Genomic DNA, 12,490 nt, shown 5'->3' with positions numbered 1-12,490 from the left:
GTGAGCCCCCCGTGGGACAACCTGATCACCTTGTAACCTCCTCAGCGCTTAGAACAGTGCTTTGCACATCGTAAGCGCTTAATAAATGCCATCATCATTGTCATTATTATTATTTACTACGTGCACAGCTGACAAGTGGCAGAGCCAAGATTTGAACCCATGACCTCTGCCTCCAAAGCCTGTGCTCTTTCCACTGAGCCACACTGCTTCTAGACTGTAAGCCTGTTGTTGGGTAGGGGCCATCTCTAGGTGTTGCTGACTTGAACTTCCCAAGCGCTTAGAACAGTACTTTAGTAAGTGCTTAATAAATGCCATTATTCCCTTCTAGACTGTGAGCCCGTTGTTGGGCAGGGACTGTCTCTACATGTTGCCAACTTGTACTTCCCAAGCGGGTAGTACAGTGCTCTGCACACAGTAAGTGCTCAATAAATACGATTGAATGAATGAATGAATGACCATCTCTAGATGTTGCCGACAATAATAATGACAGCATTTATTAAGCACTTACATTGTGCAAAGCACTGTTCTAAGCGCTGGTGAGATTACACGGTGATCAGGTTGTCCCATGTGGGGCTCACAGTCTTCACCCCCATTTTACAGATGAGGTAACTGAGGCACAGAGAATAATAATAATAATGATGGTATTTGTAAAGCGCTTACTATGTGCAAAGCACTGTTCTAAGCGCTGGGGAGGTTACAAGGTGATCAGGTTGTCCCATGGGGGGCTCACAGTCTTCACCCCCATTTTACAGATGAGGTAACCGAGGCACAGAGAATAATAATAATAGTGATAATGGTATTTGTTTAGAGCTTACTATGTGCAAAGCACTGTTCTAAGCGCTGGGGAGGTTTCAAGGTGATCAGGTTGTCCCACGTGGGGCTCACAGTCTTCACCCCCATTTTACAGATGAGGTAACCGAGGCACAGAGAATAATAATAATAATGATAATGGTATTTGTTTAGAGCTTACTATGTGCAAAGCACTGTTCTAAGCGCTGGGGAGGTTTCAAGGTGATCAGGTTGTCCCACGTGGGGCTCACAGTCTTCACCCCCATTTTACAGATGAGGTAACCGAGGCACAGAGAATAATAATAATAATGATAATGGTATTTGTTTAGAGCTTACTATGTGCAAAGCACTGTTCTAAGCGCTGGGGAGGTTTCAAGGTGATCAGGTTGTCCCACGTGGGGCTCACAGTCTTCACCCCCATTTTACAGATGAGGTAACCGAGGCACAGAGAATAATAATAATAATGATAATGGTATTTGTTTAGAGCTTACTATGTGCAAAGCACTGTTCTAAGCGCTGGGGAGGTTTCAAGGTGATCAGGTTGTCCCACGTGGGGGCTCACAGTCTTCACCCCCATTTTACAGATGAGGTAACTGAGGCACAGAGAATAATAATAATAGTGATAATGGTATTTGTTTAGAGCTTACTATGTGCAAAGCACTGTTCTAAGCGCTGGGGAGGTTTCAAGGTGATCAGGTTGTCCCACGTGGGGCTCACAGTCTTCACCCCCATTTTACAGATGAGGTAACCGAGGCACAGAGAATAATAATAATAATGATAATGGTATTTGTTTAGAGCTTACTATGTGCAAAGCACTGTTCTAAGCGCTGGGGAGGTTTCAAGGTGATCAGGTTGTCCCACGGGGGGCTCACAGTCTTCACCCCCATTTTACAGATGAGGTAAGTGAGGCTCAGAGAATAATAATAATAATGATGGTATTTGTTAAGTGCTTATTATGTGCAAAGCACTGTTCTAAGCGCTGGGGAGGTTTCAAGGTGATCAGGTTGTCCCACGGGGGGGCTCACAGTCTTCACCCCCATTTTACAGATGAGGTAAGTGAGGCTCAGAGAATAATAATAATAATGATGGTATTTGTTAAGTGCTTATTATGTGCAAAGCACTGTTCTAAGCGCTGGGGAGGTTACAAGGTGATCAGGTTGTCCCACGTGGGGCTCACAGTCTTCACCCCCATTTTACAGATGAGGTAACTGAGGTACAGAGAATAATAATAATAATAATAATAATAATGGTATTTGTTAAGCGCTTACTACGTGCAAAACACTGTTCTAATAATAATAATAATAATAATGATGGTATTTATTAAGCGCTTACTATGTGCAAAGTACTGTTCTAAGCGCTGGGGAAGTTACAAGGTGATCAGGTTGTCCCATGGGGGGGGCTCACAGTCTCTACCCCCATTTTACAGATGAGGGAACTGAGGCACAGAGAATATTAATAATAACGATGGTATTTGTTAAGCGCTTACTATGTGCAAAGCACTGTTCTAATAATAATAATAATAATAATAATGGTATTTATTAAGCACTTACTATGTGCAAAGCACTGTTCTAAGCGCTGAGGAGGTTACAAGGTGATCAAGTTGTCCCACGTGGGGCTCACAGTCTCCACCCCCATTTTCCAGATGAGGGAACTGAGGCCCAGAGCAGTGAAGAGACCTGCCCAAAGCCACACAACTGACAATTGGCGGAGGCGGGATTTGAACCCACGACCTCTGACTCCAAAGCCCGGGCTCTTTCCGCTGCTTGTACTTCCCGAGCGCTTAGCACAGTGCTCTGCGCGCAATAAGCGCTCAATACAGACGATTCAAGGAACGAGAGTTAGAGGAATGGGCGGGGGAAAAAAAAACAAAAAACAGACAACGACAGGGGGCCTCCCACGAGCCCCCGGCGCCCGGCCAGAAAACTACAACTCCCAGAAGGCCCCGCGTCAGCGGCGCATGCGCAGAACCGGCCCGATGGGGGAAACATGTTTCCCGCCCCCACTTTCCGCCTCTTCGTTCCTATTGGCCGGCCGAGTTGTTGCGGGGCTTTCTATTGGTGGATGCGGTTGCGGGTTACATCGGCCCCGCCGCTTTCCCGCCCTCCCTCCTTTCCTCCCTCCTGCTCGGGAGGAAAGGGATCCCAGCTCCGGAGCATTGGGAGCAGGGAGCTCCCGGGTTGCATGGGGGGATTTTCCCGGGTTGCCTTGTTCCCCGCCGAGCCCCCTCCTCCCGCCGCCGCCGAAGATGATGAAGTTTCGGTTCAGGCGGCAGGGCAACGACCCCCAGAGGGAGAAGATCAAACAGGATCTCTTCGCCTTCAACAAGGTGGGAAGACGCCGCGGCTTCCGCCCGGGACCCCTTCCCTCAGTTAAATGATCGGGTCGGGGGTCCACAGGGGGGAGAGAACAGCAGCAGTCCCCCCCACCCCCCCCGGTCCGCCTCCTCCAGGCAGCCCTCACCCCTGACCCCGGTTGGGAGTTGAGGGTGGGGAAGGGGCGGACCGTTCCTCTCCCTGTTCCTCTCCCTGCCCTCCCAGCCCCCCGCCGGACCCCGGCCGAGGAGGTTTGTTTGGCTTTTGCAGGCGTCGGGGGGCGGGTCCGGGGGGGCAGCTGGAGTTGGGGGGGGCGGGAGGTTGGTGCCAGTGTTGGAGCGATGATGACTCGGGCCGGCTGCAAAAGAGGGCATTACTCTATACCGGCCTAACCGCTGCTGGGCGCACATCACACCAACCAGAGCCACCCCCTTCTCTCTCTCTCTTTCTCTCTCTCTCTCCCCCCCGCCCCCTTCTCTCTCCCTCTCTCTCCCCCCCGCCCCCTTCTCTCTCTCTCTCTCTCCCCCCCTGCCCCCTTCTCTCTCTCTCCCCCCCTGCCCCCATCTCTCTCTCTCTCCCCCCTTGCCCCCTTCTTTCTCTCTCCCCCCTTCTCTCTCTCTCCCCCCTTCTCTCTCTCTCCCCCCGCCCCCTTCTCTCTCTCTCCCCCTTCTCTCTCTCTCTCTCTCTCCCCCCTGCCCCCTTCTCTCTCTCTCCCCCCTGCGCCCTTCTCTCTCTCTCCCCCCGTGCCCCCTTCTCTCTCCCCCCGTGCCCCTTCTCTCTCTCTCTCCCCCTCCCCCTTCTCTCTCTCTCCCCTTCTCTCTCTCCCCTTCTCTCTCTCCCCTTCTCTCTATCTCCCCTTCTCTCTATCTCCCCTTCTCTCTCTCTCCCCTTCTCTCTCTCCCCTTCTCTCTCTCCCCTTCTCTCTCTCCCCTTCTCTCTCTCTCCCCTTCTCTCTCTCTCCCCTTCTCTCTCTCCCCCTTCTCTCTCTCTCCCCCCTCTCTCTCTCTCCCCCCTCTCTCTCTCTCCCCCTTCTCTCTCCCCTTCTCTCTCTCCCCTTCTCTCTCTCTCTCTCTCTCTCTCCCCCTTCTCTCTTTCTCTCCCCCTTCTCTCTCTCTCTCTCTCTCCCCCTTCTCTCTCTCTCTCCCCCTTCTCTCTCTCTCCCCCATTCTCTCTCTCCCCCCCTCCCCTTCTCTCTCTCCCCCTTCTCTCTCCCCTTCTCTCTCTCTCTCTCCCCCTTCTCTCCCCCCTTCTCTCTCTCTCTCCCCCTTCTCTCTCTCTCCCCCTTCTCTCTCTCTCTCCCCCTTCTCTCTCTCTCTCTCTCCCCCTTCTCTCTCTCCCCCTTCTCTCTCTCCCCCTTCTCTCTCTCCCCCTTCTCTCTCTCCCCCTTCTCTCTCTCTCTCTCCCCCTTCTCTCTCTCTCTCTCCCCCTTCTCTCTCTCTCTCCCCCCGCCCCCTTCTCTCTCCCCTTCTCTCTCTCTCCCCCTTCTCTCTCTCTCTCTCTCTCTCCCCCCCGCCCCCTTCTCTCCCCCCCCCCCCCGTGCCCCCGTGCCCCCGTGCCCACCCGCTCCCCGGCGTTGGCATTGGTAGGAGTCCGGCCGGGGGCAGCCGCTCCGGCCCCCCACCCCCAGCTCTGCGCCCACCCCCGGCCCACCGCTCATTGTGCTCTCGGAAAATCCTTTCCCCTTCGGCCTGCCTTATGGAGGGGCCATAAAACACCCCGAGGACGGTCACGGCCCCTCCCTTCCCCTCCCTTCCCCTCCCTTCCCCTCCCTTCTCCTCCCCTCCCCACCCCCCAGCCTTGGGAGCGTAGCTTTGCAGATGTCTTGGATAAACTGGGGCTGCGCCAGGAAGGGAAACGGGGCTAGAAAACGCAAGCCATCTGGGAGAAGGAAGGGGCTGGGGTCTTCCCCCTCCAGCCCGCCTCCGCCCAGTGGTCGGCTTAGTTTTCTGGAGAAAAGGACTCTTGGCTTTAGAAGGCTGGGGTAGTCGGTGGGAACAAGTTCTTAAAAAGAAAAAAGCCATTAAGTGCTTATTATGTGTCAAGCACTGTTCTATGCACTTTGGTGGGGGAGAGAAACCCCCTACTTCTTGAGTCTTCCCCTTCCCCCTCCTCTCTTCCTTTCATTCTCCTCCACATCCTCCCTAAGTGTTAAACTCCCCTCCTCTCTCTCCTTTAACCCGTAGAGTTTTTGTTTTAGAGGGGGGTGGGCTGACAGGAGAAGGGGGTCTGGAACAACTAACCAAAGGCTTTACCTTGATGAATTATCCTTTTCCTCTTGTACCCTACGGGTCTCTGTAACCCAGGCCAAAACGTCTGTGGTTTTTGGTAGAGGTTTTTTTTTTTTTTTAACATTTAACCTTTGAGTTTCTGGAAGAATCTCTGTGTGTGCATCAGGGTATGGCTCTGGAGGTTAACCTTAGGCTGTGGTGCTCTTTGTGAGAATCACTCAGGGATGGTGACATTTTGCCTTTTCACAGGGAGCGGGGGTTAAGAACAACAGGACCCAGAGTCAGAGATCCTTTATGACCATCTTGGGGAAACTGGAACCTGGCACAGGGTGCCTCGGTTTCCTCTGTTGTGTGGCAGGGCCCTTGCGCCCCTGAAAGGTAGAAGAATAAAGGAGTTTAAGGGTGGGATCCCCTGAAGAACCCCAACAGCAGTATTAAGTTCTAATTTGTAAAGTGTTCTACTGCAAGATGTGGGGGGTGCCTGTTAGGGTCACTTGTGAGCTCTGTTGAAGGAAGGGTGTGTTCTTTTATTTTTTTTATTGTGTATCTTTTAAGCATTTACTGTGTGCTGGCACTCTACTTATATCTACTCTACTGGGGTAATAATAATAATTATGGCATTTGTTAAGCGCTTACTATGTGCAAAGCACTATTCTAATCTCTGGGGTGGGATACAAGGTGATCAGCTTGTCCCATGGGGGGCTAACAGGCCCAGAGAAGTGAAGTGACTTGCCCAAAGTCACACAGCTGACAATTGGCGGAGCCGGGATTTGAACCCATGACCACTGACTCAAAAGCCCGGGCTCTTTCCACTGAGCCACGCTACTTCTCTAGAAGATGTGGTCCCCGTCTCCATCCCACTCATCTTACCTCCTTCCCTTCCCCACAGCACCTGTATATATGTTTGTACATATTTATTACTCTCTTTATTTTACTTGTACATATCTATTCTATTTATTTTATTTTGTTAGTATGTTTGGTTTTGTTCTCTGTCTCCCCCTTTTAGACTGTGAGCCCACTGTTGGGTAGGGACTGTCTCTATATGTTCCCAACTTGTACTTCCCAAGCGCTTAGTACAGTGCTCTGCACACAGTAAGCACTCAATAAATACGATTGATGGATTGATGTAGGGTAATCAGTAGATGTAAGTTAATCAGCTTCAACACAGTATATGTCCCCACTGGGGTTCACAGTCTTAATCTGTTTTACAGGTGAGTTAACCGAGGCACAGAGAAGTGAAGTGACTTGTCCAAGGCCACTTGGGAGTGGCTGAGCCAGGATTAGCACCCAGGTCCCTATTCATCCCCCTTCCCAACTTCACAGCACTTATGTACATAGAGAAGCAGCATGGCCTAGTGGCAAGAATACTGGTTTGGAAGTCAAGGGAGGTGGGTTCTAATCCCGGCTCTGTTGCTTCTCTGCCTTGTGACCTTGGGCAAATCACTTAACTTCTCTGTGCCTGTTACTGCGTCTGTAAAATGGGGATTAAGACTGTGAGCTCCACGTGGGACTACCTGATTACCTTGTGTCTACCCCTGTGCATAGAACAGTGCTTGGCATGTAGTAAGCGCTTAACAAATACCGTGATTATTATCCATAATTTATATTAATGTCTGTCTCTCTAGGTTGTAAGCTCATTATGGTCAGGGAAAGTGAATGTTGCTATATTGTACTCTCCCAAGTGCTTAATATAGCACTTTGTACATAGTAAGTGCTAAGTGTTCAATAAATACCATTGATTGATTCGAACTCCCAGGCTCTTGCTCTGTCCTGTAGGCCATGCTGCATTGTCTCTAGCCCCCCTGGACTGGCTTCATGAATTTCCCCATCCTCCTGGTGGGGAGAGAGTAGGGAGAGAGTTGTATTCCCTTCTCCCTATTTGCATGTGCATGAGACTTTGCTTTGATGGAGGGGTGAAGAAGGGAAATAACTCTTTCCCCCATCCCTGCCAAGACAACTCAAGTAGCCCTTAATAATAATAATAATGGCATTTATTAGGCGCTTACTATGTGCAAAGCACTGTTCTAAGCACTGGGGAGGTTACAAGGTGATCAGGTTGTCCCACGGGGGGCTCAGTCTTAATCCCCATTTACAGATGAGGTAACTGAGGCCCACAGAAGTGAAGTGACTTGCCCAAAGTCACACAGCTGACAATTGGCATAGCTGGGATTTGAACCCATGACCTCTGACTCCAAAGCCCGTGCTCTTTTAGACTGTGAGCCCACTGGTGGGTAGGGACTGTCTCTATATGTTGCCAACTTGTACTTCCCAAGCGCTTAGTACAGTGCTCTGCACACAGTAAGCGCTCAATAAATACGATTGATTGATTTTCCACTGAGCCACGCTGCTTCAGCCATTGGCCCGAGTCTTGCTGTGCACTAAACTCCTTTCCCCTCCCCTCCTGGCAAACAGAAGCTTATCTGTATGCTGTGCTAGGTTTGCTAGACTCTTGGTTAATACAAGGAAAGGCCATTCAGATTTTTTGTAATGACTCCTCAGAAGTTTTGCTTGTTTTGCCTGTAAACTTAGTGGGGCAAACAGAGGCTAAAGGTGACACTTTATGTGTGTTTCTTTTTTTTTTCTCCTTTGGAGTTAATCGCTTGGTTAAAGTGTCATTTCCTTGATTAATGAAATTGAGCGTGATAAGGGGGCTGGGTGAAACAAAAGGCTCGGGGCCTGAGGGTGAGAGGCTTGTAGTTTAAATCAATCAATCATATTTATTGAGCGCTTACTATGTGCAGAGCACTGTACTAAGCGCTTGGGAAGTACAAATTGGCAACATATAGAGACAGTCCCTACCCAACATTGGGCTCACATGACCTTTGTTCTGGGCATCTTTTCATTTAATAAACTTTGGGTTTTGGGGATCTTAATCTCCCTCAGTATATTGGCTGTGCCTTAAAAAAAATCTATTTGGGACAAGAAATCTGAGTGAATGCGGCATGAGTCTACACCATCCTGGAATGAATGATCTCACGAACTGAATCAGCCCCTGGCCGTGCAGGGTTTCACCCTGACAACTCCTGAAGTCAGTGCTGCTGGGACCTGTTTGATTGATGCCTGGCTTCGGCTTTCCCGATTAAAACTCCGACACCCCCCACCCACTCCCTGGCTCCCGTCTCGTCTTGTCCAGTATTCAGTTTATGCCTCTGTCCCCACCTCTCCCGATAGATGGGGAGCTCCTCCAGGGCTGAGGTGGGATCTTATACTTCTCTGGGAATTCCTAGGACATGCTCTGCCCGGAGTTGATGCGTGGCATGGACCTTCATTTGAGTAGCTTAGGGGTCTGATGGAGCTCCCAGGACAAGTGTGGGAACTGGTGAGAAGCAGCATGGCCTAAAGCACAGAGCACCGGCCTGAGAATCAGGAGGTCTTGGGTTCTAAATCCGGCTCCGCCACTTGTCTGTTGTGCCCTTGGGCCAGTCACTTAACTTGTCTGGGCCTCAGTTCTCTCATCTGTAAAATGGGGATTGAGACTGTGAGCCCCTTGTGGGACAGGCTCTGTATCCAACCTGCTTATCTTGTATCTACTTCAGCACTTAAACCAGTGTTTGGCACATAATAAGCGCTTAACAAATACCATAATTGTTGTTGTTATAATTAGTAATAACAATAATAACCTTGGACAAGTCACTTTGCCTCAGTTCCCTCATCTGTAAAATGGGGATTGAGACTGAGTCCCATGTGGGACAGGGACTGTGTCCAACCTGATTGGTTTGTATCCACCCCAGCGCTTAGTACGGTGCCTGGCATATAGTGTTTAACAAATACCATTATTGTTGTTGTATCCTGAAACTGGCCTGGCACTCACACCCAGCTCCCCCCACTGCGGGTCACTTTCAAGAGAAACGAGGTTTTACCTGTGGGGTGAGAAGTGGTGGAGGGCAAGGGAGTATGGCATGGTCAGGTGGGGGAGAGCTGCTCCATGAGGACCTTTGCCCAGAAAGATCATCCGCGGGTTCTCGGGAAGCCACTGACTCAACCTCCCTTCTCTCCCCACCTACTGAACAAAACCAGTCTATAGGGGTTTACACCAGGCCCCAGGACACAGCTCTTTCCAGGAAGGGGCAAGTGGCAGCTTTGGCACATACCTGGCTGACTTACAAGGCAGAATCTGGATGTGTTTTGCAGGAGGGAGGGGTGTACTGGGGGCTTTTTATTTTTGGATTCTCCCCTGCCAGATCCCTCATCTCCACCCAGAGTGGTTGGGTCATCCGGCAGTAGTTTCTCTTCCTCTCCCTTTTCTCAGCTGTTCTCTGTTATGGCTGGAATCTCCCGACCTGGTGGACACCAATGCGGGGGGAACTCCCTGCCTAGCTTGTAGCCCAGAGAAGAAGAGGCTTTTCTGGCTGGAAGTGATCACGTAGAGCTAGCCATCAAGCTGAGGGGCTAGTCCTTTTGCCGCTGGAAACCATGGGGCTACAAACTGATGGGTGTAAGATATTGGGTTTCGGGGCCAGGGGGTCTGAGAGAGTAATTGGTCACCGATAGGCACAACCAGAACTGATAACAATCACTTTTTTTTCTCATTTCCCCAAAGGCTCAAACAAGCCCTTAGTATTAGTGTCTGGCTCCCACTCTAGACTGTGAGCTCAGTGTAGGCAGGGTATGTGTCTACCAACTCTGCTATATTGTACTCTCCCAAACTCTTAGTACAGTGCTTTGCACACATTAAGCGCTCAATAAATACGATTGATTGACCAAAATGGTGGGGGTTTTTTGGCCCTAGGCAGGTTACAAATTGCCTGCCTAAAAGGAGCTGCTAAAGTCCCACCCTCCTGAAGCACACAGACTTCTTGGGATTTCCTTTTATCAGTGTAGCAATAACAGAAACTTGTGTAGTTCACATAGAACCCATATTTTTCTTGACCTTTTTTTCCTTATAGAATCCCTGGGAGGAAGAGCCTGGAGAAATTAAGGCACCATCAGCAGGAGGCCAAGTGAGGGGAAAGGATGTGGTTAACAGCAGTCACTACCATGTTCATCTTAGTGCTCTGTCCACTGTCTTCTTGGATTCTTGTGGGTGGGACCCCAAACTCTCATGTACCCTCTCAGTCCCTGGTTTTACCTCATTATGCCATATAGAGAGACAGTGAAGAGCTGGGCTTCCCCATCTCTACCCCTCTCTGGCTCTGTCCTCTTCGGTCTCCTTTCCTTAGTCCTAACCTTCTCCTAGAAATAATAATAATTGTGGTATTTGTTAAGCGCTAACTATGTGCTAAGACCAGGGTAGATAGACTATAATCCAATCAATCAGGCACAGCCCCTGGTTCACAGTGGGGTTCACAGTCTAAGGGAATGGGACCATCTGGGGAAGAGAGGGAAGAGCTCTAGTTCATTAAAAGAAGAGGAGTCTTCTGCTCCAGGAAAAACCCAGGGAGATGACGCAAGAGGGTCTGGGGAGCCACTCTTTATGGGTGAAGGGGAAATAAAGTTCTTGAAAGCAGGATCTTGGCTGTACTGCCCCTCCACATTACTGCATGGGAAGCAGTGAGCCTTGGGAATGTTGGTCTCACTGGGAATCTCCCTGTTGGTCAGCTCCACCAAACCTTCACCTGAACTCCTGGCTTTGTTTATAAGCCTAATCATAGAGGATAATTATAGTGATAATTACGGTTGTTAATCACTTACTATGTGCCAGGTACTGTTCTAAGCACTGGGGTAGATACAGGTTAATCAGTGTGGACAGAATCCCTGTCCCACATCGGGCTCACAGGCTAAGTAGGAGGGAGTAGGATTTAATCCCCATTTTACAGATAAGGTAACTGAGGCCCAGAGAAGTGAAACAACTTGCCCAAAGTCACACAGCAGACCAGTGGCAGAGCCGGGATTAGAACCCAGGTTCTCTGACCCCCAGGACACAGTCTGTCTGATTGCTCATTCCTCTGCCGAGTCTATCGGGGCCTGTGCTCAGCTCCAGGGAGACAACAGGACCTGCAGCTCCTTCTTCCGATCCTTGGGAGAACCCAGGGATCGGAGGAAATGGGATCCCCAGGGCCTCTTGATTCTTGCATTGAAATACTGGGTTTCATTCTTTGCCTCTTTCTCATTTAGTAGGAACTGGAGAGCCATGGGGAGTTGGCCCAGCCCTCTCAGAGTTCCCTGGGCTCTGTTGCAAAACCTAATGACCATATTTCTGTGAGTAATGATTTCTGTTTTTAAGCTGGGATTGGTGAATAGATTTAAGGCCAAGTTTTTTTTTTTCCCTCCTTCTCAACTCAACCAGGAGGTATTTGTCCTGGGAGACTGTTTCAAAAGGAGTGGATGGATGGTGAGGAGTGTTTCCTTAATGATGTTGATGATGATGGTAATAATTGTGGTATTTAAGCCCTCACTGTGTGCCAAAGACTGCAGTTAATCAATGGTATTTATTGCACTAACTGTGTAGAGCACTGTACTAAGTGCTTGGGAGCATATAATATATACCAGAGTTGGTAATGTTCCCTGCTCACAAAGAGCTTACAGTCTGGAGGGGGAGACAGACATTAAAATAAACTACGGATATGTACATAAATGTGGGGCTGAAGCAGGGTGGTAGGTAGAGGATAACTAATTGGATTAGACATAGTCCCTTCCCCACAGGGGGCAAGCAGTCTAAGGGGGAGGGAGAACAGGTATATAACCCCCATTTTACATATTAGGAAACTGAGGCATAGAGAAGTTGAGAGACTTGGCCAAGGTCATAGAGCAGGGAGGTGGCAGACTTCAAGGCCCATGCTCTTTCTACTAGGCTACACTGCTTCCTTCCCCCAGGTCCATTGCCCAGAAAAGGCCTCCCCCACCCCCCAACCCTCCATCCAATAGCTGATAGTGGAGATTCCCAGGATTCCCTCATTTAAAATGGCTGGAGGAGCCAAGTGCATCTCTGGCCTTTGCTGCCCCGCTCTCTGCAGCTCCTTGAGATGCCCCGCTCTCTGCAGCTCCTTGAGATTGAAACTTTAGCGTGTTCCCCACTAATGCTAAAAGCAGGCTGGCTCATTTCTGGGGAAAGCAGGGTTACCTCTGCAAAGCGAGGCTCTCGGAAGATCAGGGGAGCTGAACTCAGTCTGGGCCCCGCTTTGCCCCCTCCCAAGCCCCCCCCCCCCCCCCGCCCCCGGCCATGCTGCGTTCAGGCAGACTGGATCCTGAGCCTGCAGAACATTGGTTGCCAGCGAGTCTGCT

The 12,490-nt window shown here is 50.1% G+C and overlaps 1 protein-coding gene across 1 annotated transcript in view; it reads left to right on the top strand.

The window, feature by feature from the left end:
- The first annotated feature begins 2,937 nt into the window (after positions 1-2,937).
- LLGL1 (LLGL scribble cell polarity complex component 1) overlaps positions 2,938-12,490 on the top strand; it is a 110,567-nt gene continuing 101,014 nt past the window's right edge. The window contains exon 1 of the mRNA XM_038762517.1: positions 2,938-3,115. Coding sequence (XP_038618445.1) covers positions 3,035-3,115 — 81 coding nt within the window. The 5' untranslated portion in view covers positions 2,938-3,034. The remainder of the gene's footprint in view (positions 3,116-12,490) is intronic.

The sequence above is a fragment of the Tachyglossus aculeatus genome, chromosome 21, assembly GCF_015852505.1.
Source record: "Tachyglossus aculeatus isolate mTacAcu1 chromosome 21, mTacAcu1.pri, whole genome shotgun sequence".
NCBI lineage: Eukaryota > Metazoa > Chordata > Mammalia > Monotremata > Tachyglossidae > Tachyglossus > Tachyglossus aculeatus.
Note: the sequence above shows the minus strand (reverse complement) of the source record. Positions and strands in the feature narration are given on the sequence as shown.